Source organism: Poromitra crassiceps (genome assembly GCF_964638095.1).
Source record: "Poromitra crassiceps genome assembly, chromosome: 6".
Classification (NCBI taxonomy): Eukaryota; Metazoa; Chordata; class Actinopteri; order Beryciformes; family Melamphaidae; genus Poromitra; species Poromitra crassiceps.
The window spans coordinates 9,356,904-9,382,727 of NC_139627.1; the positions used below are offsets into that span (position 1 = coordinate 9,356,904).

The 25,824-nt window shown below is 43.3% G+C and overlaps 1 protein-coding gene across 1 annotated transcript in view; it reads left to right on the forward strand.

The window, feature by feature from the left end:
* mvb12ba (multivesicular body subunit 12Ba) overlaps nucleotides 1-16,843 on the forward strand; it is a 42,811-nt gene extending 25,968 nt beyond the window's left edge. The window contains exons 4-10 of the mRNA XM_083638987.1: nucleotides 1,343-1,439; nucleotides 4,955-5,084; nucleotides 6,711-6,848; nucleotides 8,380-8,471; nucleotides 10,754-10,806; nucleotides 11,624-11,683; nucleotides 15,585-16,843. Of these exons, the coding sequence (XP_083495113.1) occupies nucleotides 1,343-1,439; nucleotides 4,955-5,084; nucleotides 6,711-6,848; nucleotides 8,380-8,471; nucleotides 10,754-10,806; nucleotides 11,624-11,683; nucleotides 15,585-15,671 (657 nt within the window). The 3' untranslated portion in view covers nucleotides 15,672-16,843. The remainder of the gene's footprint in view (nucleotides 1-1,342; nucleotides 1,440-4,954; nucleotides 5,085-6,710; nucleotides 6,849-8,379; nucleotides 8,472-10,753; nucleotides 10,807-11,623; nucleotides 11,684-15,584) is intronic.
* The last annotated feature ends 8,981 nt before the right edge of the window (nucleotides 16,844-25,824 follow it).

Below are 25,824 nucleotides of genomic sequence, written 5' to 3' on the forward strand. Positions count from 1 at the left end.
TGTAACGTCACGCTAAAGGTCTCAATATGCATTTTTAAGCCGGTGAGTGTTTTTGTCAATTGTGAACTATAGCTTTAATCATTTTCAGTATTTCCACTTTTTGGTCCTTCAGTTGTTTATGAAAAACTCTTAATAATATATCTTGTGTAATATGTGAAGCCTGTGTAATATAACAAAGTCAAAAGCATCTATACAATAAGCATTTCTCATAGATGTAAATAATGTACTGTAAATCTCAGAATCATTTTATTCATTAAGTACAACAAATCTACAGAAAATTGCTTTGTTGGCATTAGTGCAAAGACAATGACCTCAACATGTACTAACAGAGTACATGGTGCAGAGACCAGGTGACTTCTTATACCGGTGGTTCTCAACATCACTTGGGGTCGCCTGAAATTATTATTTATTTGTTTACTTTCATTTTATTCTCCCCATCACAACACACAAGTTGAGTAAGACGTAGCTAACAGCCTCATGGTCTTCTTGTCCAGGAATTTAGATATTCTAGCTAAATACTTTGTCCCCTGACTCTCTATAACATGCTGTACATGCTTCCCGCCCCTGACTCTCATGGTATAGACAGTTCTCACATGTGGTTTACAGTGATTTTACAACGGCCAACAGCTGTTGATGCGTCGTGCCGTGAACACCTCTTAGCAGCTGTCAAATCACTGCAAAACATGGCCTCTTGGGGCTTATTGCTTCATTTGAAACCTAGCTTATTTCCTGCCAGCTATTGTATTAGCAAACACAGCAAGAGGAAGTAAGCTTGGGGAAATATAAAATGTTTGTTGTCAAGTTAAAACCTTCTATAATTGGAATCAACCATTGAGTGAACATTCTCCTAACGGAGATATGGGTTTGTCTCCGGTCCGTTGCGGCCCCAACCTCAGCGCCAACCCCACGTTAGACCCCACTCTCTTTCCTCTTAATCTTTCCATCATTTTATTTTTACATTATGTTTTTAAATATGTTTTTACGATTGCTTTTTGTGATTTTTGAAGCGTAAATGTTACCGCCAAAAATCGTGATTTTCAGAAGACGCTTCAAAAACCATAAAAGTGGTACTCATTGCGGAGACGATCTCGCTGAACACAAAGGTCTCAGTTTCAAAGGTGTTGTTAACCACATACCTTATTTCAGGCATCTAGCCAAATTCCCCATACAAAAATCCTAATGACCTCCAGACGAGGGAACCAGGCGACGCTAACTTCTGGGTTTTAGGACTGGTTCCTGCGGTGCTGTCCCTATCTGGATCGTATTGTCTCAATTGCTCTCCTAATTATTGAGTGTCTGTCTTCTCTTCCTCTCTCTGGTCCTCTGATCTCTCCGTCTACAGAGCCATTTAGGTAATGTTCTGGTGGACATGAAGCTGATCGATATAAAGGACACCCTGCCTGTAGGCTTCATCCCCATCCAGGAGACAGTTGACACACGTAAGCATCAAGTCAAGTCGGGCTGCACTGATACACAGACTGCTATCAGTCAAAGTCAAGTATTTTATTTATTTATATACTATAGTTTATTTGATAGGGACAATGCAAGTTAGCATAGTAACATTTCACCCATTACAAACAAGTTAATGATGTTTATGCTGTTTTGCATACAGAGATTATAGCTATTGGTAGTTTCCAACTCCTGTCCCCAGTTAGGCTTTTAGTAAGAAAAAAATATAAAATAGAGTTGCAGTGTTTCCCCTAGGATGGAGTTGTAGCAGCGCAGCGGTACTAATAAGTATTTACTAAAAACATAGAGTTGGAATAAATAAACTCCATTAATCTGAAATTATTTGCTACTTTGGCCCAATCCCATTCCTTGTTTTTACCCCTACCACTCGTTTTTGAGTAACATAGAAAGACAGGGGAAATACAAAAATAAAACGTTTTCAATTGCTTCTGAGTGCTTTAGGCCATGTCCACACGGAGACGAGTTTAGGTGTATCCGCTAAAGTCTTTTGTCATATAGACGTTTCGTCCAGATGGAACCGCGTTCTGGGACTATACGTTATGGGAGTATACGCTAATTTTTCAAACCGGGTCCCAGGGTGATTAAATCTGAAGACGCCACCCTTGCATTTCCGTGTTTACAACCCATACGCATCTTTCCTGAAACGATGACGCCATAGCCCCACCTCTCTCCACCAGCAATAATAACAATCATGGCAGTAGCTACTGAGCCTGTTGGGGATCTTGCAGCAAAATATAATGCTCCTCTATTACCACCGTCAGCAACAAGTGGAGGACACGGAGAACAGCGTGTAGCCTACAACATCCTCAGGGCTCCACACAGCTGACTCTTCCCATCCACGCCTCCCCTCCCTTCATCGGATATTTCCCAGAAGGCTTAGCGGCGGCTAAAGTTTTTACAATAACACAAACAAAATCAGGCTTAACGTGTTAGATAGAAATTATATTTATTTTTAATAAAACATGCAATTCTGGAATATTTTAATATTGTACAAAATGAAATGAAATGAAATGTAAACCCTGAGTGTAACCGACATACTCGGCTTGCCCTATATAGCCCTCGTAAATACAACGTGAATAGGGAAGTGAGAGGTTTGAGGAACACACGGTTGCACTGTGATGTCTGTGATGTCCGCTCGTGTCCACTTCAACAAGACTTTAGCTTACTTGACGCGACTTTTTCAATAAAAACACATTTATGCCATGAGTTTATATAATGTATATTTATGTTGCATCATTTAGCCTGTGCTGTGATGTGCAGGAGCGGCCAATACGCTGGGATGTGTTTGCAACATGTCTGAAGATCATGGAAGTGGATGATATCAGGAACGTCACCGATAGTTAACGTTCTATATTGTAGGCTACAGGAAGACCATCAACCCTGCTAAACAGCTCTGCATTTGCCTGTATAGGTTTAATCATTTTATTCATCGACATGGCAAACCTCCCCGCAAAGCCAAGGGTTTAAGCTGCTCGCTACAGTGAGATACACATTATAGACTGTGCGCCCCTAGAGGTTGTATGCCATTATTGACGAGATTGTCTTATTCTCTGTTTTTGGTGTACTTTGTGGCAGCGTTACAGCGCCACTTACCGGCCTGGCATATATTCTACAGCGGTTTCAGTGGTATTCAGTGGTTTCATGTGGATACACACATTTCTTGAAACGATTCCATGTTTATGGAAAACTTTTCTGAACGAAAAAAAAAAAGATAGCTTCCGTCTCCGTGTGGACATGGCCTTAGACTTGGGCCGAATCGTTTTACTTTGAAAATCCGACTGGAAGTCGGATTTTCCGCAGTCCGCAGCCAGCCATCCAGGTGATTACTGGTGTGCGGCCAGACTCACCCGTACCGGAATTGGAGTCACAAACAGATGGAATTAACACATTGAATGCCAGCCATGTTTTCATTCCTGTAGGTAAGTTGTGCCAGGGGTGTTTTTGACGATTCTGGCTCATTTTAGAACAGCCGAGGATTCTTTTCTGTTAAGAATTCATGAACATCAATCATCTAAAAATAACTAATAGAATGTGTGCTTTCTCTGTCTAAAAGAGTTAGTTTGCAGAGTTAGTAGTTATGTAGATATTAGCCGTTGAGTACAGCATGGTTTCAGCGTCTGGAAATTTATTCAGAGATAAATGGCTTTTTGTGAAACAGTCACTTTAACCATTCATTTTTGGCATCAGTAAGACCGTCAGACATTCTAAACAATAGTTTTGAACAGTAATTTCCTCCATAACAACAGGAAACACCCCTCTCATTCAAACTCCTCCCTCCGTGTGTCTTCTCCTCCTTCCTCCTGGCTCTAACAGCGGGCGTGTCAGAAGCGCGTTGCTGCTGCCTGTCTGCCTGTCGGGCAAGACGAGTCTGAAATGGATTACTGTAAAATCGCGTCGCCATTTCCTTGAATAGCTTGCTCCCGCGGTGTGTGTGTGTGTGTGTGTGTGTGTGTGTGTGTGTGTGTGTGTGTGTGTGTGTGTGTGTGTGTGTGTGTGTTCGCGCGTTGCTGCGCGGCTCTGGGGGGAAGGGATCTCTGTCCGTTCTGTGTGTGTGTGTCCGGGCTTCTGACTGTAAAATCGCCAAGCCATTTCCGCGGGAGGCGGCTGCTTTTGTGGCTTTTGGGTCCCGTGGCTGTGACTTCTCTCGGTCTCTGTCGCCACTTAGTGGTCGGTAAAATAGATTACACACATGCTCTTGCTCCAAATAGTTATCTCAAAGATGTAAAAGGGGTTGATTGATGTCCCACCGTCAAAAAAAAAAAATCTTTATGTAAGACGAGTTAGTCCGTCCTTGGCACTTAAGCGCTGGATTATGTAAGACGAGTTAGGTCGTCTATGGCACTTAATGAGTTAAAATGTGTCAGATGGTGGTTTTTGTACGCGGGAGACAAAGCTACGGCTTCAGCAGACGTGTTCTGACTAACGTTAGGTTCTATGCTTCCTATAATGTCTCTATGTTTATATTCTTCCCTATTTGAGTGTGAGCAACTGTAGCATGACCTCATTTGCCCCCCCGGGGATCAATAAAGTGATTCTGATTCTGATTCTTTGTATCGACATTAAACTCAGATATTCACGTTGGTCACTTTTGGCTAATTTCTGGCTGATTAATAGTGATTTCCTTTCAGCCCTTGGTTTGATGTGTGACTGACTTTTAGCAGTAAAGTGACTCTCTCTCTCTCTCTGTCGGCCTCACACAAAGTGACTCTCTCTCTCTCTCTCTCCCTCTGTCGGCCTCACACAAAGTGACTCTCTCTCTCTCTCTCTCTCTCTCTGTCGGCCTCACACAAAGTGACTCTCTCTCTCTCTCTGTCGGCCTCACACAAAGTGACTCTCTCTCTCTCTCTGTCGGCCTCACACAAAGTGACTCTCTCTCTCTCTCTGTCGGCCTCACACAAAGTGACTCTCTCTCTCTCTCTGTCGGCCTCACACAAAGTGACTCTCTCTCTCTCTCTCTCTCTCTCTCTCTGTCGGCCTCACACAGAGGAGCAGGCCTTCAGGAAGAGACGCCTCTGTATCAAGTTTATCCCACGGGACTCCACAGAGGCGGCCATCTGTGACATCCGCATCCTGGGGCGGTCCAAGCAGGCGCCACCACAGTACACCTTCATAGGGTGAGGAGTAGGGATGAGCAAGTACACCATTCTCTCTGTATCTGTTTCATCAACTCAATGATCTGTGTCCGTTGTCTCATTCCACCGATCAAAAACCTGGACAGCCCGCGTTGAGTCGGGGTTGAGTGAGGCGTGTTAGTTTTGGTCCCTGCTCTGTTGAGGTTCCAGCCGGTACCATACGGTGACGTGAAAACACTGCAGACGACTGATTGGTCAGGTAGAAAGTGTCTACTGACTGTGTCTGGATACCTTCTGTCAATGCTGGATACCAGTTTACTGGGACTTACACTTAGTCTGCACTAGCAGATCTGAATTGTTTAAAAGGACTTGATGTGTTACAAACTTGCACTTTACCGACCAAAGTCATTGTATTCTCCTTGATTGTTCTGCTTGTTACATGTCCAGTCACCGAAAATAAAAACGAACTGAACTGAACAGTCTGGTATTAAGTTAAAAAAAAACGACATCACTTTACTCACAGCAATTATGCCATATCATTATAGAGATGCACCGATTGCCATTTTCTTGGCCGGTTCCGATTTCCAATTTTTTTTATTGTCTGACTTGCCGATACCGATTTTGGCCAATTCCGATTTTCTTTCTAAGAACAATAATTGACTGGTTATTTTTTGATGTTTTCTTTTTTTTTACTTTGCTTTAATAGAAAATTAAGATTCATGTCACATTTCTTATCATTTGCATGAGGTAGGACGATCTCACTCAAAAACATCTCAAAATAAAAGTGTTCCAGGTTACTGGACAGAGCTTTTCTTTTTTGTGTAAATACAATGAATATAAAACCATTAATTCCAGTATATCCCACAGCTATCATGCATTTACTTTTCCAAAAGAAAAAAGGTGCAACAGAACAGGGGCTCCAGATGGAAAGTAGCCTATGGCTAAATCTGTTACAAAGCATATCTTCCCCTATGGGGTTTAATGTTTTTTTTGTATATGTCCCTGCCAAATAAACTAATAAAATAAAATAAATAAACATCAAAATGTTATCCATGGACAAGGAGTTTATAGCCTATAGGTCTGGAGCCCATACCTTCGAAGCCATGCCCACTCTACAGTTGTGGATTTGGCTGTTCTTGAGTAGATGAGGAAATGAGTTTGAGTTGACTCAGTTTGAATATCGTAGTTTACACACAGAGTCAGTTTTTTTTAATCCGCACATGAAAAAATGCAGTCGGGAGAGAGGAGAGGCGCTTGTGACTGGGCTCAGGTTCAGCGTGTAAAGGCGTGCGGTGTGATCGGTTCAGGCCCAGCTCAAGGTCTGCAGGCGTAGGCGTGGGTTGAGGCAAGGCAAGGCGTAGGTTCTCTGTGTGAACTAAGCGTAAAGGTTGAAGACTGAAGGCAACCAGAATTTTGCCATGAGCGCTCCTACTGTAGGCTTTGCAACGGCCAAGTCAATATCATCTTTCAAAGTGCTATATAAAGATTAGTATTCAATAACAGCTCTTCACACACTGCTAGAGCTGGGAATTCTTAGTTCTCCAATCTGAAGCATGTCATATGTGAGTGTTAAAACGTGTCCAGTTTCCTACATGTTCTGAGGAAGTCTTTTCCCCTTATGAAGTGGCATTGACTCTGCTTATTAATGAGACTGTGGTTGTCTTACAGAGAGCTCAATAACATGGGGATCTGGTATCGCATGGGGAACGTCCCCCGGACCCAGGACTCCACGCACACCCCGACCACCAACAACATCCAGAACGTCAACTCGGCCCAGCCGCCAACCCCAACCGCTCCTATGCCCAAGTATGCTCACTAAAACCAACCGCTCCTATGCCCAAGTATGCTCACTAAGACCAACCGCTCCTATGCCCAATTATGCTCACTAAAACCGTGTGTGGGTGTGGGTGGGGCTCAACACTAACTTAAAAGGTGGTTGCCAGGCTGGCAACCAGGTATCAGCTTTCGGTTGCCGAAACTGAAAATATGGTTGCCGTCGGTTAATTTGAAAACGCAAATAAAATAAATGGGAAGAACAAGTGGGAACCCTGGGTTTGCCAATCTGTTTATTTCGGATCATCCCTATACTGTGCTTTTCCTGGCTAAAGTCAAGTTGTCTTCCTCTGTGCTGGCTTCAGTACAGTCCTAGACTGTGCTTTTCCTGGCTAAAGTCAAGTTGTCTTCCTCTGTGCTGGCTTCAGTACAGTCCTAGACTGTGCTTTTCCTGGCTAAAGTCAAGTTGTCTTCCTCTGTGCTGGCTTCAGTACAGTCCTGGACTGTGCTTTTCCTGGCTAAAGTCAAGTTGTCTTCCTCTGTGCTGGCTTCAGTACAGTCCGAGCAAACTAGTCCAGGATGGTCCATGTTCAAGCTGTTCCGTATAACAAGTTGGTGGGAAGTAGAGACAAAAAACCTGCTTTCTCATATGGCACGACAGGAAATGCATATTTACTGAAGCCTTTAGCGTTGTGGTGGAAGTGAGGCCAAGGCTGACATCTTCAGAGGAAGCTTACCGGGCCCAACAGCTGTTTCCTCTTCTGCAGTCTCTGTCCCAGCGCTCCCCTGACCTGAGAACTCGCAGCATGATTTTGTGCCATGTCTGATTTGCGTTGATGTACACTTGAGTATCTCATACAAAAAAGCTTAGTGTATATTTTATATGCAGTATGTGTTCTAGGGCTGCTCGATTATGGCAAAAATCATAATCACTATTATGTTGACTGATATCGAGATCACGATTATTGAACGCGATTACTCATTGACTTTAGCAACATCATGCATTTATTGAACTTGAAAAAACTTGTCTTTCTAATACTGGATTTCTTTGAACTGAAAAACAAAGAAATAAACGAAAATAAAAGTCACAAAAATAGACAAATAAATAGGCTAACTAAAATAAATAATATATTAAAAAATCTTTTTTTTTATCTTGTTTTCATAATTGTGGGAAGGCAAAATTGTAATTAATTGAAATTAAAAGATTAATTGGACAGCCCTAATGTGTTCCATTTAGCTCGACACAAATCCTTATCTGAGAGTAGGTTTGCGAAAGAGAGCATTGCTCTCAGTGAGTATAAATAAAGAAAAAACATTGCATGGATGCATAACTGGGACGTATCCTCGGTGATGTACCCTGGGGTCATAGGATGTTTCGGGTCTCGCAACATCATACACCCTCGCCCAGGTGACCCAGCCGGGGCTGGCCAAGCCCCAACTTACGTCCCAGTAGCTACCCACGGTCAATAAAGGTAAAAGAAAAAGAAAAAAGGGGGGAATTATCAACAAAACTGCTCCCACTCCCACTGTTAAACCAGATGTGTGGTTTTCCTTCTGTCCCCAGGCATATATCCATGACCCTCCCAGCCAGTTTCAAGAAGAACGCTACCAGACCAGACTACGAGCACCAGAACTCCAACCTATATGCCATCTCAGGTCACTTTTCCAATGCTCCACCCAAACACACCTGTCACACTGTGCTGATGTAGTGTCACCGTGACGACGCTGCAGGGCTGTGTGGTGCCCACAGAGGCAGATTTACTAAAGGTTTCCACCAGACTGCAAATCACATCACGGGCACCTAAAGCATGTTTCCTGATCTGCCAAGACAGCCACAGGCTGTGATTGATTGAGAACTTTATTCATTTATCCCTGTAGGGAAATGAGAATAAAAGTAGAAGACGTATAGTAAAAAAAAAAACGTTTTAAGTAATAGGGTAATAGTTAATAGGTAATAGTTTATCATAAGTAATACGTTAATATGTAATAGGTAATAGTTTAAAATAATGATGATGATAATAATAATTATAATAGTCCATGCGCAAAGTGCAGAGTCCCTGCAGTGTAAAAATGCATAAAGTCAGTTCTAATCAGTTCTAGTAGATGAGCAGATCTGCGACAGTTAAGGTCCTTACACACCGAGCACATTTTTTTCGTGCGATTAATTTGCACGTCAATAATATTTTCCGAACCTATATCAGTCAATGCAACCGTGCATACCAACGGCGAAGTTTCACCCAGTGTTTTTGCGGTGTTTATTTTTTCGAACCACGGTCGATTTTTCAGAAATTCGCTTCCGACGTGTACACATCTGTGGCTGTGATTGACAGGTGGGTCAAAACTCGCATCGCAATTTCGTGCCGTATATTCGCATCGCTCTTGATGTGTAAGGACCTTTACCTAGGTCCGCCCCGCTTGGTCATAGTGCCTGCTGGCTGCTGGCACACACATTTGCACTTGAAATCCTGGGCTGATCTGGATGCACCATTTTTGCAGTTTGGTATAATTGTAATATGCGTTTGTGGGTTCCAAGACTGAAACGCAAAAATAATGAGCAGCGGACATCATTTATCGAGAGCCGGTGGCCTTTTCTCATCTGTTGATTGCGCTTGGAATGTGCCTGGGATTGTAGCTGGGTATAGACCTTATTCACTAACCCTGGACGGCGCCATATTGTTGACATGCTGTCCTGCGCGCACACAGCGCTGCAGCTGACAACTAGTAACAGCCTTATTGTCATTTCTGTTCCGTTACAAAAAATAGCGATGGTAATGACAGCAATAAAAACCCCAGAGTTGTTATTTGTATGCTGCCGACGGCAGCCGTTAATGCCTGTAATAAATAAACAAAAGAACGAGGTGAACAGACTTTGCTGTGAGGATCTGTCAGAATGTTTCACCTGTCTCTCCTAACTATCCACACACCTCTCCTGTGCTGCTGACGTATCCTCCGTCTCGCTCCCTTCACGTCTGTGGACGGTAGAGATAGAAACAAACCACGGGGACTTTATTGCTGTCATTACTACAGCCATGCCTAACGCAGGTCACCATCCAAACACAATTGGAACGATACCGGTAACGCTAACAGCGGCTAGCTTCCTATAAACGCTGCTCTGCATAGGCTGTCACTTGAGAGCTGCTGCGTTATGTCGACAATATGGCGGTGGTGGGCGTGCCCGTACATGAGTGACGTCAATCGAATAAGGTCCATAGTTGGCATGAGCAGCGATAGACACTACGGCTGAACAGACAAAGTACGGAACACTGTTGGTAGTGATCTCTGGGAGAAACAAAAACAGCGCAGCAATGAGTGCTTGGCACCAAAGGTAACAGAGAGGATGTTGTGGATTACCACTTTAGTTTGTAATGAATCTTGCACCCTGTAAAAACAGAAGTGTTCCAGGAACTCCAAACACAATATGTCGCTTTATTACGTTAGAGTTCTTTCATCACACATCCTTTTATTTGCAAGCACTCATACAGACATTTGCACCAACCTCAGCAGAGGGCCGAGAGAAAAACATAATAAAAAAAAAAAAAAAACTGATAAAGGCCATTTTAGTAGCTCCAACTACCTTTTAATTTACCCTTACTTGCCACAAATGCCAGCCAGCCTTTGCGCACACATGGCCATGAGGTTCTGAAAGATGATGCAAGAGTTTAGCAGAGGCTTTGAACCAAAATTTCTTAACCACATCTGCAATTTAGCAGTGAGTTTTGAAATGAGATAAGATAACCAAGAGGAAGTATTCTGTGACGTGGATTGGATCAAATTGAATCCATATGAATTCACTCACAAATTTAAAAAAAAAAAACTTTTTGGATCTTATATTTGACCTTGTAACAATTGTCTTTTAATATTTATTGAATGTTTTTCCCCCTTCATTTCTTGGCCAGATCTATTTTGTCCAATTGTTTTTGTTTTACGCTCTCTTTCAGCGATGGACGGAGTGCCCTTCATGATCTCTGAGAAGTTTGCCTGTGCCTCTGATGTAAGTTGCCTGTGTTGACTTGTTTCACTGCATGCTGCCAACATTGACCTGGTAGTAAAGACAATGAGATGATGATAATAATAATAATGATAATAATAATGATAAGACAAGAATCATTCACAGGTTCCTTCAGCAGCCAAGGTGTCTCTTCCTATGCTCTGACCCTCTTGACTCCTCAGAAATGGTGCAGGAAATAAATATATAAACATTACACTTTTTAATTTGGCAACTTAGTTGCTAAGCCACTTCTCTTTTTTCATTACTAGGTGGTAGGGCCTGCTGGGCAATATATCAATATTATATGGATAACGTGATGTGATATGAGACTAGGAAATGGTCTTAGATATTGGATATGGTAATATGGCGATATGGCATAAGTATTGTATTTTTCCTGGTTTTAAAGGCTGCATTACAATAAAGGGATGTCATTTTCTGAAGTTACCAGACTGTTCTAGCTGTTCTATTATTTGCCTTTACCCACTTAGTCATTATATCCATTATCCACATTACTGATGATTATTTACCAAAAAATCTCATTGTGTAAATATATTGTGAAAGCACCAATGGTCATCCCCGTAATATTGTCACAACATGGACATCAAGGTAAAATAGTGAGATATATATTGTGTGTGTACCATTCATCCTAAAAAAAATCCTAAAGGTTTTTGCCCCATATCGTCCAGCCCGAGTAGGTGCTATTTGGATGGTGTGTAAAGATTCTGTAGCAGTAATGTGGAGGAAAGGACAGACTTGTGTAGAATAGACTGCAGAATGAATGAAACGTGCTGATCAGCTAACAATGCCCAATGCTCTCCAGCTTCAGCAGGTGGATCTGATGGGCATCACCATCAAGTCCCTGGCTGAGATTGAGAAAGAGGTGAGTCGAGACGTACAGTGCACAGCCTTTACCTGGTGTTGTCCAAGGTCTCCAAGTAGCACTCTACTTAGCTCCTTCAAAAGAGGTGTTTGAAAAGGCACATGCTGCTATAGTTAAGGGAATTCCATTTCTGAGAAGAGAAAATGTAAGATCCTGTATTGGCTCAAAAAGTTCCATTTTACTTCATGGCCAAAACAAGGGTCCCTGTAGTCCCACTCTTTGTCCACCAGAGGTCAGTACAGTCCTTATTTTGAGCAGCCGTTCTTGTACATGACTGACAAATTGCAACTTCTGTTGATGAATAGCTGATATTTGCTTCAGTGTAGAGTTGCATGGATTATGCCAAGCCATATAAGGGTTTGATCAAAACAGCTGTGTGAATAGCTGCTGAGAAAAAAAAATCCATCTTGTTCAGAGACCTTCTAGATTGTGTGATTTCACTAGGCTTTCATTGACTAGAAGTTAGCCCAAGGAGAGAATGCAGTGCATATACTTGGTCATAGCTTTCACTCTCTCCTGTTATCTCCCCAACTATATTATACTATACTTGCGCTGTTCGCGTCAGCTGCGTCGAGTCACATTTTCGAGGAGCTGCACGCAGGCTGCGCCGGCAAGCTCGCCGGCCGCGGCGCATTCGGTGAGGGGTTTGACGCGGAAGTATGTCAAGGCCTTTAGGCAAGCATCCCATTTCCATACTGAGCAATAGCACTGAAGTAAATAGTTTTCTTTTTAGCTGCTCATAATCTAACCATGATGAGCTAATGAGCTAATATATTTTGAGCCGATGTCATACTGGCAAGCATATAGGTGGTTAAAGGGATGGGTAGAGTAGAATAGGTCAATAGAGACCTCCTTTAGCTATAAAGAGGTCTAGTATAAGCCAGTTAAAAACTGTATGCAATGAAAACAGCCTACTACTTTGAGCTCGGTACACAGCCAGCATCCAGGTACACAGTATCCACTGTTAGCCAGGTCAGATAACGTTATCGTCGACAATGACGAGCACTTTCTTGTAAAACATACCTGGACTCCAACAAAGAAAGCTTCAGATGGTTTTCTCTCCTCCGACGCAGCGCGAGCCATTTACGTCTATAACACCCGCAAACGTTAACGTAATTCCCTGGAATGCGAGACTTAACGAGCCAGTTACATGGCATTGCATTCTTAGACATTGCCGTTTGCTTTTATTTGGTATATTACATACAATTGCTAAATTATTAGTTAATTCAGAGTTAGATTATATTGGAGCAGCCAGCCATTTTTTTTTTTGCCGGAAGTCGTCACACGACCACACAACCGGGTCAAATGGGCGTGGCTACATAAGGTGAATAGTATGATAGTATGTGACCAGGGGTGTAAAGTGGGGGTGGGGGGGGGGCATTGTGGGTGTTTCCTCAGATTGATTTCAGCCTATATCATTTCTAAAAGTAGATATTAATGATCAAACATTTCCATTTATGTAGCCTACAGTATTTATGTTTTTGTTTCAACTACAAACATAAATGTCAACTTGAAACTGTTTCAACTACCACACACAGCCTATAATATTATAGCCTATGTTTATATAAAAAAAAATAAGAATAAAAAAAATCGATCTCTGGACATATGAATCGATATCAAAGGATTAAAATAAAAATCGATTCAAAATCGGAGAATCGATTTTTTTAACCCAGCCCTATCCAGGACGACATTTTGCCATGACACGCACACGCGGACACACACACACACACACAGACTCAGCTGCTGCGGCTGGTAATGAAAGATTCCTGTAAATGAGCTTCTTGTGAGTCCATGTTACTTGTTTACGAGCAGTGGTTGGCTTGTAACTGGGCAGTGTGAACGTAAACGAACCAATTACAAAATGACAAAGTCAACTTTTCCACTATGGTTAGACCCAATTAAATGGTTGCAGGTGTTATCACACCACTAGGGGTGGTGGGGAAAAGGGGACAAATGTATTCTTAGATGCAACGTGATGCGGACGTGTGCGATTCTGAATGTATTCACAAATGTTTAAAAAAAAGTTTAGAAAAGATTTTTATAACGTGACGTTGACGGAACAAAAACAGCGGAACTCAACTGCGAGGGCAGTGCAGCACCCGGACAGTCTACAGCACCCACATGCTGCAGTTATCAGGGCTTAAAATTCACTTTGCAAACTGGGGGGGGGGGGGGATTATTCCCCCCTTATGTTCTTCAGATAGGGGGGATTTATAGATTTTGGGGGGGATCTATAGAATTTGCGAGGGATTTTTTCAGCCGATACTATAACCGACAAATATCTGCTTCTCCTGTCTGATAAGCGATCTTTTCACATTTTTGTATTTAAAAAAGGAAGTTCTTAACCTGTAGTTTATGCACACCTGAGTCTAAATTACTATGGCTTTTGTCATTGTGTTTTATTTGCAGACTAGGAGCCATACGCTTTTGGTTCTATCAAAGCCTTTATTTTTTTGTATTGAGTGATACACTAATAAAACACTCATCATATTATATCAGAAGTGTTCTTTGTTTTGTGTTCACAGTTAGATTTGGTTAGGTCAGAGCTATGGAATATTAAATAATCCATCTCACTACATCTGCCTTTCTTACTGTCATGTTGCTGGCAAAGCTCGCATTATCTGTCTGTTTCCACCTGATTAAAGAAACCACATTATGTGATGTTGACTGATGTTTTTATGTATTACATCAAATATGACATGTTTTCTTTAATCAGGTGGAAGCATTTTTCAATCAAAGATGAAACGACACAGATATTAGCGATATGGTTTATAGAGGGACAAACCTAGCCTGGGTGAACCCAGCCGCCACGTAACCTGCTCTCAGAGTTCTCAGTCACTACCTTGTGACTGTAAGCAGGGTAAGCCTGAGAGCAGGTCACTGGGGGCTGGGTTTACCCAGGCTAGGACAAACCTACCCTCAATTTCAGCTCTGGTTAGCCACCGTAACGTTAGCCGGCTGTTTTTGGAGCCACTGACCGACACAAAACCTGGACGTTTCATTTCGGGTAAAACATGAGGGTTTTTTATATGGATTACACCATCTCTGGGAGTATGAAGTGCTTTGAATGCGTGGATATTTGGTCAGAACAAGCCGTTTGCTGCTTGCTACACCGCTGCCTGAGGTAACGTTCAGCCAACAGTCCGCCCTCTAATGTGTCCGACCAGTCGTCCGTATTCAGCAATGTTCGTTCCGCTCTGTCGGCTTAACGTTATAGACGTCGGCGCGCAAACAATTGCGGGACTTCTCCCGCATTATAAATGACAAATCTGCGGGAATTGGCAAAAATATGTGCGATTCTCGCAATCCTGCGCCAAATTTGAAGCCCTGAGTTTTCTTGTCAATATATATATCCATGTATCTTGTAGTTCATCTTCAAAGAAAGCAGTGTTGCAAGCATTTTTTTGTTCAAGACTCAATAATTACCTGTGCGAGACGAGATGAACGTTAGTTGTGAACTTTCTACGTCACTCAGAGACTAGCGCTGCTGCGATGATATAGATACTAGGGATGGGCATTTCTAGCAAAAACACTATTCGAAATTCGCTGGCCAAAGTCGACTTTTAATCGAAATTCGGGAAAAAAAAGAAAAAAAAATGTATATATATATATATATTATTTTTTTTGAGTGAAATGTTGCATTGTCTCCCCTGATTCTAAGTATAGTCGAATCGCTTGGTTTGAGCAAGTAAAACAATTTTTATAAGCATTTTAAGCAAGGTTTATGGAAAAATGAATGGCGGATGAAATCCCATGAGGTTGCTTATAAAAATTGTTTTACTTGTTTAAACCAAGCGATTCGACTATACTTAGAATCAGGGGAGACAATGCAACATTTCACTCACCGTCTGTCTCACTGTGCTGTCTGTCTCACTGTGCTGTCCCTCTCTGTCTCTCTCAGTACGACTACAGTTTCCGCACGGAGCACAGTGCAGCCGCCCGCCTCCCGCCCAGTCCCACACGGACCTCCCTGAGCTCCGAGGCCTGAGAACCACCCTCCCGCCACGCCTCTCTGTGGCCACAGCAGCAGGAAGAGAGAAACCTGTCCCACTACTGAGAACACACAGACTGGCAGAACGAGGGGAAGAACAATATCCTGGATCCTTTCGGTCAGAAACAAAGTTCTACGTGATCCACACCGCACTGTGAAGAGAGGCGACCAACACAAAAGGGAACAGTTACAATGACCCATGCAGAACGTGTCCGGCCTGGTGGTGGTCACCATGTGCAACACTAAACTTGAACTTTAAGCCATTTCAAAATGAGATGGGGTGTCCCATTTTTGGACAAGGCGATGGAAAGGAATCTCACCCACTCACTCCATAAGCCACTCTGATACAAAAGACATTTCTCTCCTTTTCTTAGAGCCCCTACGAGACACTTTTCACTGGCTATGAAACAGGATCAATGTAATACTGTTGCCTCTATATGACCTACATGAGCAAATTAGAGCATCGGTGAGAAGATTGCTTATTTCTATATACTGTGCTCGTGTTGGGACAGCGGGAGGAGGCTTTGTGTTCAGGCTCCCAGGAGCTTTACGACACCAAGCGGCGGTGCTCACGGGAAATGTGGTCTTCATTCCCGGAAAACACTACCGCTTTTGTCCACCGGGGCTGCTAAAATCAACCCAAATTGAAAGTTCCTTGTAGCTGCTTTAAAGGATTGGGGAAGTCTCGTTTCTCCCTTGTGCTGCACATGAATACGCCCCATCTGAAGGAACTGTGATCAAAATAAAAAAATAAAGATTTCTGGGCGAGGAAGAACGCTGGTTATGCCCTTGGTCTTGAGAAATGGACTGTTTGAGGATCTGAGAGCAGCGGCCATTTTTTGCCTTCCTTGCTAATGAGGGTGTTACTGAACTAAGTATGCTAAAGCAAGGCAGCAGGAGAGGGGAAAGGGAACCAACACATTGTTCGGCATTTTGTCTTCAAGCGTTCACTGAGCTTCTGATTCCTATTGTTCTCTAGATATCTTTGTAGGGTAACTCTTTTAGTTTCCGGGTACACAATTGCTAGCCTGGTAAACCAGCCGGTCACGTGACCTCACATTAGCCTGGTAAACCAGCCGGTCACGTGACCTCACATTAGCCGGGTAAACCAGCCAGTCACATGACCTCACGTTTCATTTCCTTCTACCAGACCGTCTGGCCTCCAGCTTTCACCCAGTGTTTACAGTGGGCGGGAGTTGGGCGGGTGTACTTGCTTTGAAAGACAACTCCTTCAGCCAATCAGCGTTGGGTCCAGTTCCATCCAAATCCACTCAGGAGAACAGCAAAAACATATTTTCCGCCGAGAAACTCCGCTGTTGCATACTCCTGTACTGGCTTAATTGTTGTTATTGAGTCTATTTCTGCAATAACTGCACTTCAATCATGAGAGACTTGTAAGACATTTTAACAATCTTTATTGAATCAGAATAGACAGTTTGAGTATGGCGTATGACTCCATGATGTGACGCTCCTCTTGCTATGAGAGAGGGGGGCGTCAGTGCTGTATGAGATAGAAAATCTCCCCTAAGGGGATTTGTTTCCAACGGGAGTCATGACATTGGTGGTGATCTGGGGAGGTGGTGGGGTGAAGCTTTTGCTCTGGAGATGCTGGATGAATGCGGGATGCTGGCACGAGGTGAGTGATGACTGCACAAGTGTGATTTAAGCTGTGGTGATGGGGGCTTTATACAGTACCAGGAGAAGGGCATTTATGATGTCATAACTGACGTCATTTGGGCAACTGACGTCACCCTGCAAAGGTGACGTCATAGAGAAGGTGACGTCGGAGATGGTGACATCATTTAGTGACGTCATTTGGGCTGAGGGGTATGACAGCATGGGGTGTCTACCTTTGCCTTTTGGTCTTCCATGATTGAAATTCAGTCTAAGACTACACTTCAATCATGAGAGACATTTTAACAATCTTTATTGAATCAGAATAGACAGTTTGAGTATGGCGTATGACTCCATGATGTGACGCTCCTCTTGCTATGAGAGAGGGGGGCGTCAGTGCTGTATGAGATAGAAAATCCCCCAAAGGAATTTAAAGTTTTAGGAACTGGGAGAGTGAAAACAGGGGGGGTCATGGAGCTCGCCTGGGGTATGCTTTAGTCAGGCCATGGGCTGACGGGGAGATTTATGCATGCCGGGAGATGAGGGGCTGACTGGGGTTTTTAGGCAATGGCAGGGATGCATGGGAGTGGACGTGGATAGCCCGGGCATGGGCGCATTTAATGAGAAATGGGAGAGTTTGATCACCACCAACGAAGTGCTTGCTAACTCTTTATGGAAGGAGGGATCTTTGGGCTGATAGTATGGTGTCTTGCTCTGGTTGGATGTAGGATGCATAGGCTGATGAGGACCAGCGACCCAGTTGTTGAAGGGAGACGGAGGATACCCCCTGCATGGCTGCTGATGTGGCTGCCCCGATCCTGAAGGAGTGGCTGGAATAGTTCTCTGCAGGGATGTTTGCATTTCTGGAGTGTTGTCTTGAAGTGATGGATGAACCAGGATCTCTTCATGTGATGATGGGGAGAAATGAGGAAAAGGGGGGCCAAGGCACTATCGGGTACATTTCACATAATGCGGAGGACTGATCCGAGCCGGCAAACTGCTGCGGCCAAGTGCCAGCGAACCAGTGGCCTTGGTAGACCCCCCCAAAACCCACAGATGGGGCTGCATCTGTGAAAAGTTTTAAGTCGTCGGCAGACGAGACGATTTCGTCATAGAAAAATGAGATTCCGTTCCAATTTTCTAACAGGTGGGCCCAGAATTTGAGATCGGATTGGTATCCCTCATTTGAGGGTAACTGAGTCAAGGAGGCTGGGGACTGAAGATGCTAAATCAAGCAGCCTGGAAATGAATGACCTCCCTTGGGGAATGAGAGAGAGAGAGAGAGATACACTTTATTGTCACTACATGGTACAAGTATCACGAGCAAAATTCTGCTTGGTTCCCTCTCAGAGTCGGAGAGCAAAACCGGGACGCCATAGAACAGCGTCAGCAATTTGGATTGGACAAAGCATTTAAATGAAATAACTCAGAAATCACATTATTACTAATTTGAAGAGTAATAAAGGCACACTTCAATATTATACAATACAAATACATTTGTTGTAAATGTACAGGATTACCAGCAAAGACAACCCACACCACGACCCCAAGGAGGCTGCCATTTCAGCGGCAGCTTGGTTCGTGGGAGGGAAGGGGGGGGGGGGGGGGGGGGGTTGCGAAAGCGGGGGGAAGTTGCTGAAGGCGGGGGGGGGGGGTTTGGGGGAGTGCGTGCGTGACCATGTGTGTTGGCCTATGAGTCCTTAGGGTCCATGAGTGTGTGTGTGTAGGTCTGAGCCCCCTCCGGCTGAACACAGCGTTGCTATGGCGATGGCCTCGGTCTATTCAGTCCAAAGTTCAGGCATCAGATGTCAGGGCGGGGGGGTGAATGTTGGAGACGCAGGTTGCACTCGAGGCTTCTGGAGAGTTTTGCTGCTAGTGTCCTTTACGGCTATAGCAGGTGGGGGGGCCAGATTAAATCACTTATTTGGGTTTTCCCCGTTGGGTGTAGCGATCAACAACATTCCTCACACAAGTCAGTCCTGGTCCTCAGTTTTAAACACTTCGGCGCAGCGGCAGTGATATCTCCAAGAAGTAATCAATTTTTCCGATTCAGATCAGAAATCGCATCAGTCCAAGTACTCACTGCCCCGCTCATCTCGTTTATCGTGACGTGCAGCCTAGGGTCAATGACGCGTGATTTCTAACCCCACATAGGATAGGCAATAACCACGCCCTGTGCCCGCCTACGCAGCAGTCAAGCGCCGGGATTGGCCGGAGCAAGTCTTTTGTGTTCTTTTGACAGATGGAATCTCCCACACCACAAACACTGACGGGCACGCAGCCCAGCGATTTCATGAACCAACTGAATAACTCTTGAGAACGGACAGCGATTTCAGCGGACATTGAGAGCGGACATTGAAATGAATTATGGTCGCATAATAATTGTAATCTACACAATGTACACAATCTACAAAAACATGCATGTGTTCACGTTCACGTATCGTTCATTTCCTCATATAATATAATGTATCATATCGTTAATTTCAAGCTCAATTCTTACCCAGAGAAAAGGTATAGTATAAACGGTGTTGTGTTCACAGCTCATATAATATGTATCATATCGTTAATTTCCTCATAATATAATGTATCATATCGTTAATGTCAAGCTCAATTCTTACCCAGAGAAAAGGTATAGCACTGTATAAATGTAACAAGCAATAGTTTTTTAAACATCTTTATTTTAAAAGATGAATAAACCCAGGTGCTTTAGTCCCAAGCTTCAACAAGCAGACTTTTTATCTAAAAAATCAAATACAATAATAAAATACAGTCCAGTTTTTTCTTCTACATTTTTCCCAAGTCCAGCTGGGAATCCCTCTTCCAGTCCCAACAAAAAAACTACAAAAATAATCATATAAAACAATATAAAACCATAGATAAAGTTGTACACACCACAACCAACCAACCAATAGCAATAAAGTAAAACACCAATAGCCTATACAAAACATGCAATAAAACCATAGATAAAAAGTTGAACACACCACAACCAATAAAGCTATAATTAAAATAAATTATATGCAAACATGCATCATAAAACCTAGATAAAGTTAAAAACACAATCAATAAAACCAAAAGTATAATAAATAAATAATAATAATAAATAATAAAACTGTTGGGAATGGGAATGGAATAGACCAGTGTCTCTGGAATGGACAGGTCACAGCATCCATCTCTGCTGAGAGGGGAGAGGTAAATAGTGAGGAAATAGTCTCAGTGGATAAATGGAAACATTTTACATTTAAAACTATACTTACTGTGTCTTATCAGTGATGGAGGCACATCCGAAGAGTGGCCCTGAAGTTAACGTGGTCAGCTGTCTCACTAAGGGTGTCGTAACAGCACACATGGTATGAATAGCCGTCTGGCATAGAGGCCTATCAAACACAAGAGTAAAAAAAAAAGTAATTTTTTTTACATACCTATAGCCTATAATATAGCTACCATTAGCCTTTTCCACTTCACACCCAATTGACCCATTTTGTGTCTAAGATGCAAGCAAAACTAAAATGGCAAAAATGAAAATGGCTAATTTGTCTATTTAAAGCAGAAGTTTACTATGGTATTTATATATATTATATATATATTATATTTATTTATAAATGTTTTTTATTTTATTTTATTTACTATTCAAAACAGACCTTCAAAACAGGAAACCCAGAGATATTACTCTTGGGGTTGATGCAGGTTGATGGGATTTTCTCACATGGCTTTCTGAGGAGAAAGATAATTATTGCCTCAAATATCAGATTAAGACGAGATGAAAAAAGTTGTGCTATAAGAACAATCTAAAAAAGTTGTGCTATAAGAACAATCTAACTGTGTTAGTTTTGCTAAGAAGTTTTGATGGAGAAAAATTAGTTAAAACATTGTTAATTTACCCTTTTACCGAAATCATGTTGTAGCAGCACGCTGAGCTGCATGCAGCCTTGTCAGTCTGCTTGTCAAAGCAGACCTTCAAAACAGGAAACCCAGAGATATTACTCTTGGGGTTGATGCAGGTTGATGGGATTTTCTCACATGGCTTTCTGAGGAGAAAGATAATTATTGCCTCAAATCAGATTAAGACGAGATGAAAAAAGTTGTGCTATAAGAACAATCTAAAAAAGTTGTGCTATAAGAACAATCTAACTGTGTTAGTTTTGCTAAGAAGTTTTGATGGAGAAAAATTTGTTAAAACATTGTTAATTTACCCTTTTACCGAAATCATGTTGTAGCAGCACGCTGAGCTGCATGCAGCCTTGTCAGTCTGCTTGTCGCACCAGGAGCTTGTCAAGTAATCATCGTCCCATTGGCTCACGTGAGCGGCCAATCCCGGCGCTTGACTGCTGCGTAGGCGGGCACAGGGCGTGGTTATTGCCTATCCTATGTGGGGTTAGAAATCACGCGTCAATGACTGCTGTCTTCCCGTATCCCGCGGCAAAGGTCCCGTCTGGGCGGAGAACCCTGAACGCAACAAAGAACTCGGTTGGTGATAGCTCTCTGGCGAGACGGGGGTCGGAATATTTTAGGACGGCCGATAGTGTCCTTGATGGCTATAGCAGGTGGGGGGGGGGGGGCAGATTAAATCAGTTGTTTTGGTTTTCCCCTGTGGGTGCAGCGATCAACAACATTCCTCACACGAGTCAGTCCAGGTCCTCAGTTTTAAACACTTCGGCGCAGCGGCAGTGATATCTCCCAGAAGTAATCCATTTTTACGATTCAGATCAGAAATCGCAACAGTCCAAGTACTCACTGCCCCGCTCATCTCGTGTATCGTGACGTGCAGCCTAGGGTCAATGACTGCTGTCTTCATGACAGCATGGGGTGTCTACCTATGCCTTTTGGTCTTCCATGATTGAAATTCAGTCTAAGACTACACTTTATGGCTGTTTGAACTCGACTAACGTACTGCTCGAGGCGGACAGCCACGGAGGCAGCCATTACTGTTTTGCCAGTGGTGTTCCTGATTGGCCGGTTACAATGCAACTACGAGGCGGGTCGCTGATTGGCTAGAGCACTTTGTAATTTCTGAAAACATCCTCCCAGGGCTGGAGTCAATGACATGAAAGGTGAGTTCACGTGACCGGCTGGTTTACCAGGCTGCACAATTGCCTCATAATGAACTAGAAAGGAACTGTTCATTTCTTAGGAGGTTTCCAGGAAAGAATCTATTAATCTACTAATTATAGGGAAAAATTGAGGTAGAGAGATTGAGGTAAGTTCCTCCGATTTCTGTTGTCGTCTTTCTAGGAAATTATTAGGAAATTGTGGACCCAGAAAATAAAGCATGACCCATTGTAGTACAGTGTTAGGAGTTGTTTTTAGTCGGTCATTTCAGTTGGCTTGTTGTTTACTCTTCTGTTAACCACTCCATCACGTCTCTGTGAATGAGCCAGCACTTTGGATCAAAAAAGCGGAACCACTAGTACTGTTCAAAGTTGGCTGAGATTGCTGGACTGCTATACTGTATATCTCACAACCATGGCTATGGATATTATTTTTGGCATGTTTTACATTGTTACAGTTTGTGTCGTAGCTGTTTATTTTATCATCTTTCTTTCCGTTTTTACCCAAAACATTGTGTATCACTTTGCCACACTGTTTCTTTCTATATTGCAAGTTAGCCCTGACTTGATCAGATAATGTATCTAACTAAGCAACATGTTTAACGAACAAAAAATAGGTAATGTTACAAATAACATTGTTATGTTATAAATGTGAACACATTTTGGTTTAAGGACTATTGCTTTTTATTTGAATTTTATTGGTTACATGCAAAATAACTTTCTACCCACTGTGCATCTTTACAGCGCCTTCACAATGGAGCTCCGTTTCCGCTGGTTTCCCTCTTAGGTTTCAACGTTTCCTTTCACTATAAACCGTTTCCTCCCCAATTGTACTTGGCCAATTCCCCCTGCTATGCCGGTCGTTGCTCCACCCCCTCTGCCGATCTGGGGAGAGTTGTGGACTAGCACCTACCTCCGATACATGTGCAGTCACCAGCCGCTTCTTATCACCTGACAGCAAGGAGTTTCACCGGCAGGACGTAGCGCATGGGAGGATCATGTTATTGCCCCCAGTTCCCCTCCCCCTCGAACAGGCACCCCGACCAGAGGAGGCGCTAGCGCAGCGACCAGGACTCGTACCCCACTGGCTTCCCACCCGCAGACACGGCCAATTGTGCCTCTAGGAACGTCTGACCAAGCCGGAAGTGCCGCTGCCCGGGATTTGAACCCGGTTCTCCGCCGTGATAGGAGAGTGTTTTTACCTCTACACTACCCAGACACCCTGACTGCCCATATATATCTATGTATTATATATATGTATATATATATACTGTATATATATATATACACACACACACATATTTTTTTGCATCAACTCAAGTGAAAATATCCCGTTTTACAATTTTGTTTCTGCATCATTATCAACTCTCAAACGCATGGATTAACCACTTGTACCCTGTTTTCGTTTTGCCTAATTTATTTAATCATTTCAGTATTGTGAATGTTTGGTTTCTATCGTGATTCAGAAATTGAAAATGATTGTCAAATGTAACATTTAAATGATTTGTCAATATCTGCTGACAATAGATATTTGTTACATATTTAATGGGGTGAAAAGATCAAATGGATTGCTCTCATGCCAGTGTATGCTCAGTCTGGTTGTAAGGTCAGTGTATCTGCCTGCATCATTTCTCAATGTGGTGTTTACTTCCATCCAGTTCTGCTGAAATATTTTATTCCTAACTAATATGGTTTATGTCTATTAACAACAAATAACAATCCACACTGCTTTGGTTGTGTCTGTTTTTTTTTTTTTTTTTTGCATTTAAGACAATGGTTCCCAAGTGGGGTCGCCTGTTTCAACGATGGTTTCAACACGACAACCTTTTTGACACCCCACACAACGGAAAACGACCAAAGAGGATTAACAATTTATATTGAGTTCTGAGTTTAGGTCAGAATTCTGAGAATACATTCTGAGTTTCTCAGGCAATTCAGAGGAAAAAAGCCAGAAGACAATTTTGAGAAGAAAGTCAGAATTCTGAGAACAGGGATGCAAACTAGTCACCTTTAGATGACAGTCACCTTGTTCATCCTAAAATAGGAGGATTTCTGAGTGGTTTTATGTCTCCTGGTATCTGTCACTTTTTTCACTAGCCATGATGACTGCATATCCCTATGAGTACAAAGCATACTGTTACCTGCAATTTTAAACAGGATTTCAGACGGACAAGCCCGTCTTTATTGTCACACGAACACACTACAACACATGCATGCGGCCACAACACACACTCATGCTGACGGTGGCCGGTGAAATATGTCCTCTGCATTTGACCCATCCAGGCTTGTCCTTTCCTCCAGGGGGCAGGCCGGGAGCAGTGGTCGCTTTTTCTTTCCAGGCCCGGGGACCATCATCGGACCAACTTCAGATGTTGTCGTCACTGGTCGGATGATGATCTTCTGCATGTTTTTAGTGGGGGGTTATGTACGGAGGAACCCCCTGGGGGGTACGGGGAGAGCATGCAAACTCCACACAGAAAGGCCCTTTCGACGAGATAGCCCACCTGGGCAGTAGGCACTGAAGATATGGGGGGGGGGGGGTCACAACTCCAGCGCCCACAGCGTCCCAGGTGGGAATCGAACCCAGGACCTTCGAGCTGTGAGGCGACAGCGCTTACCGCTGCACCACCGTACCCCGTACCGTATTTCGGTACAACATTGGTAATATCATCAGTGACATCAATGATGTCACATGTAACACGGTCTGGAAACCCACTCAGTCTATTTCGGCACGTAAATAGACTCGGACCCGTACTGCCTTTTTCAGGCTTCCTGTACAGCGCGGATCTTGCGCCCGGGATGTCCACGACCACTTCCGCGCAGCGGTGCCTTTTAAAAACATACATTGCGTCGCTTTTATTTTTAATGCTAAACGTCAAAATTCTTAAATATTCACTGGCGTTCGGGACCGGAACTCTTCTATCTGCCGGTACAACAACAGACTGGCCCTGCGCAGAGGAGGAAGTCCCGGGCGGAAGATTTGCGCTGTACAGGAAGCCTCAAAAAAAGGTACGGCTGTCCCAGAGTCTATTTACGTGCCGGAATAGACTCTTTGAGTGGGTTTCCAGACTGTGTTACATGTGACATAATTGATGTCACTGATGATATTACCGATGTTGTACCGAAATCTTTATGTCCGACGTCCCTAGATTTTTGTGATGTCAAAAGTCGTGTCGTAAGCCATAAAAAGGTTGGGAACCTTTTTTTCTAAGGTTGGAAACCCCTGATGATCTTGTGTTAGGAATTGTTGGTGGTTCTCAACATGGGGTCCGGGGACCTAACCCGGCCTGCTGCGAGGCAGCTGGATTCACGAGATCACGATCGCGCAAGAAATCCATCCAGTTGCTCGCCCAAGCTGATTGGTTTTAAGTCTGTCCCAGCGGTGGACCGGACCAATCGGCATCCAGAGGCAGCTACGATTTATGTGCGACGGCGAGAAGCAAGCTTGTGATAGACAAGATGGTTCGTCCAATCACCTGGCAGATATTGTT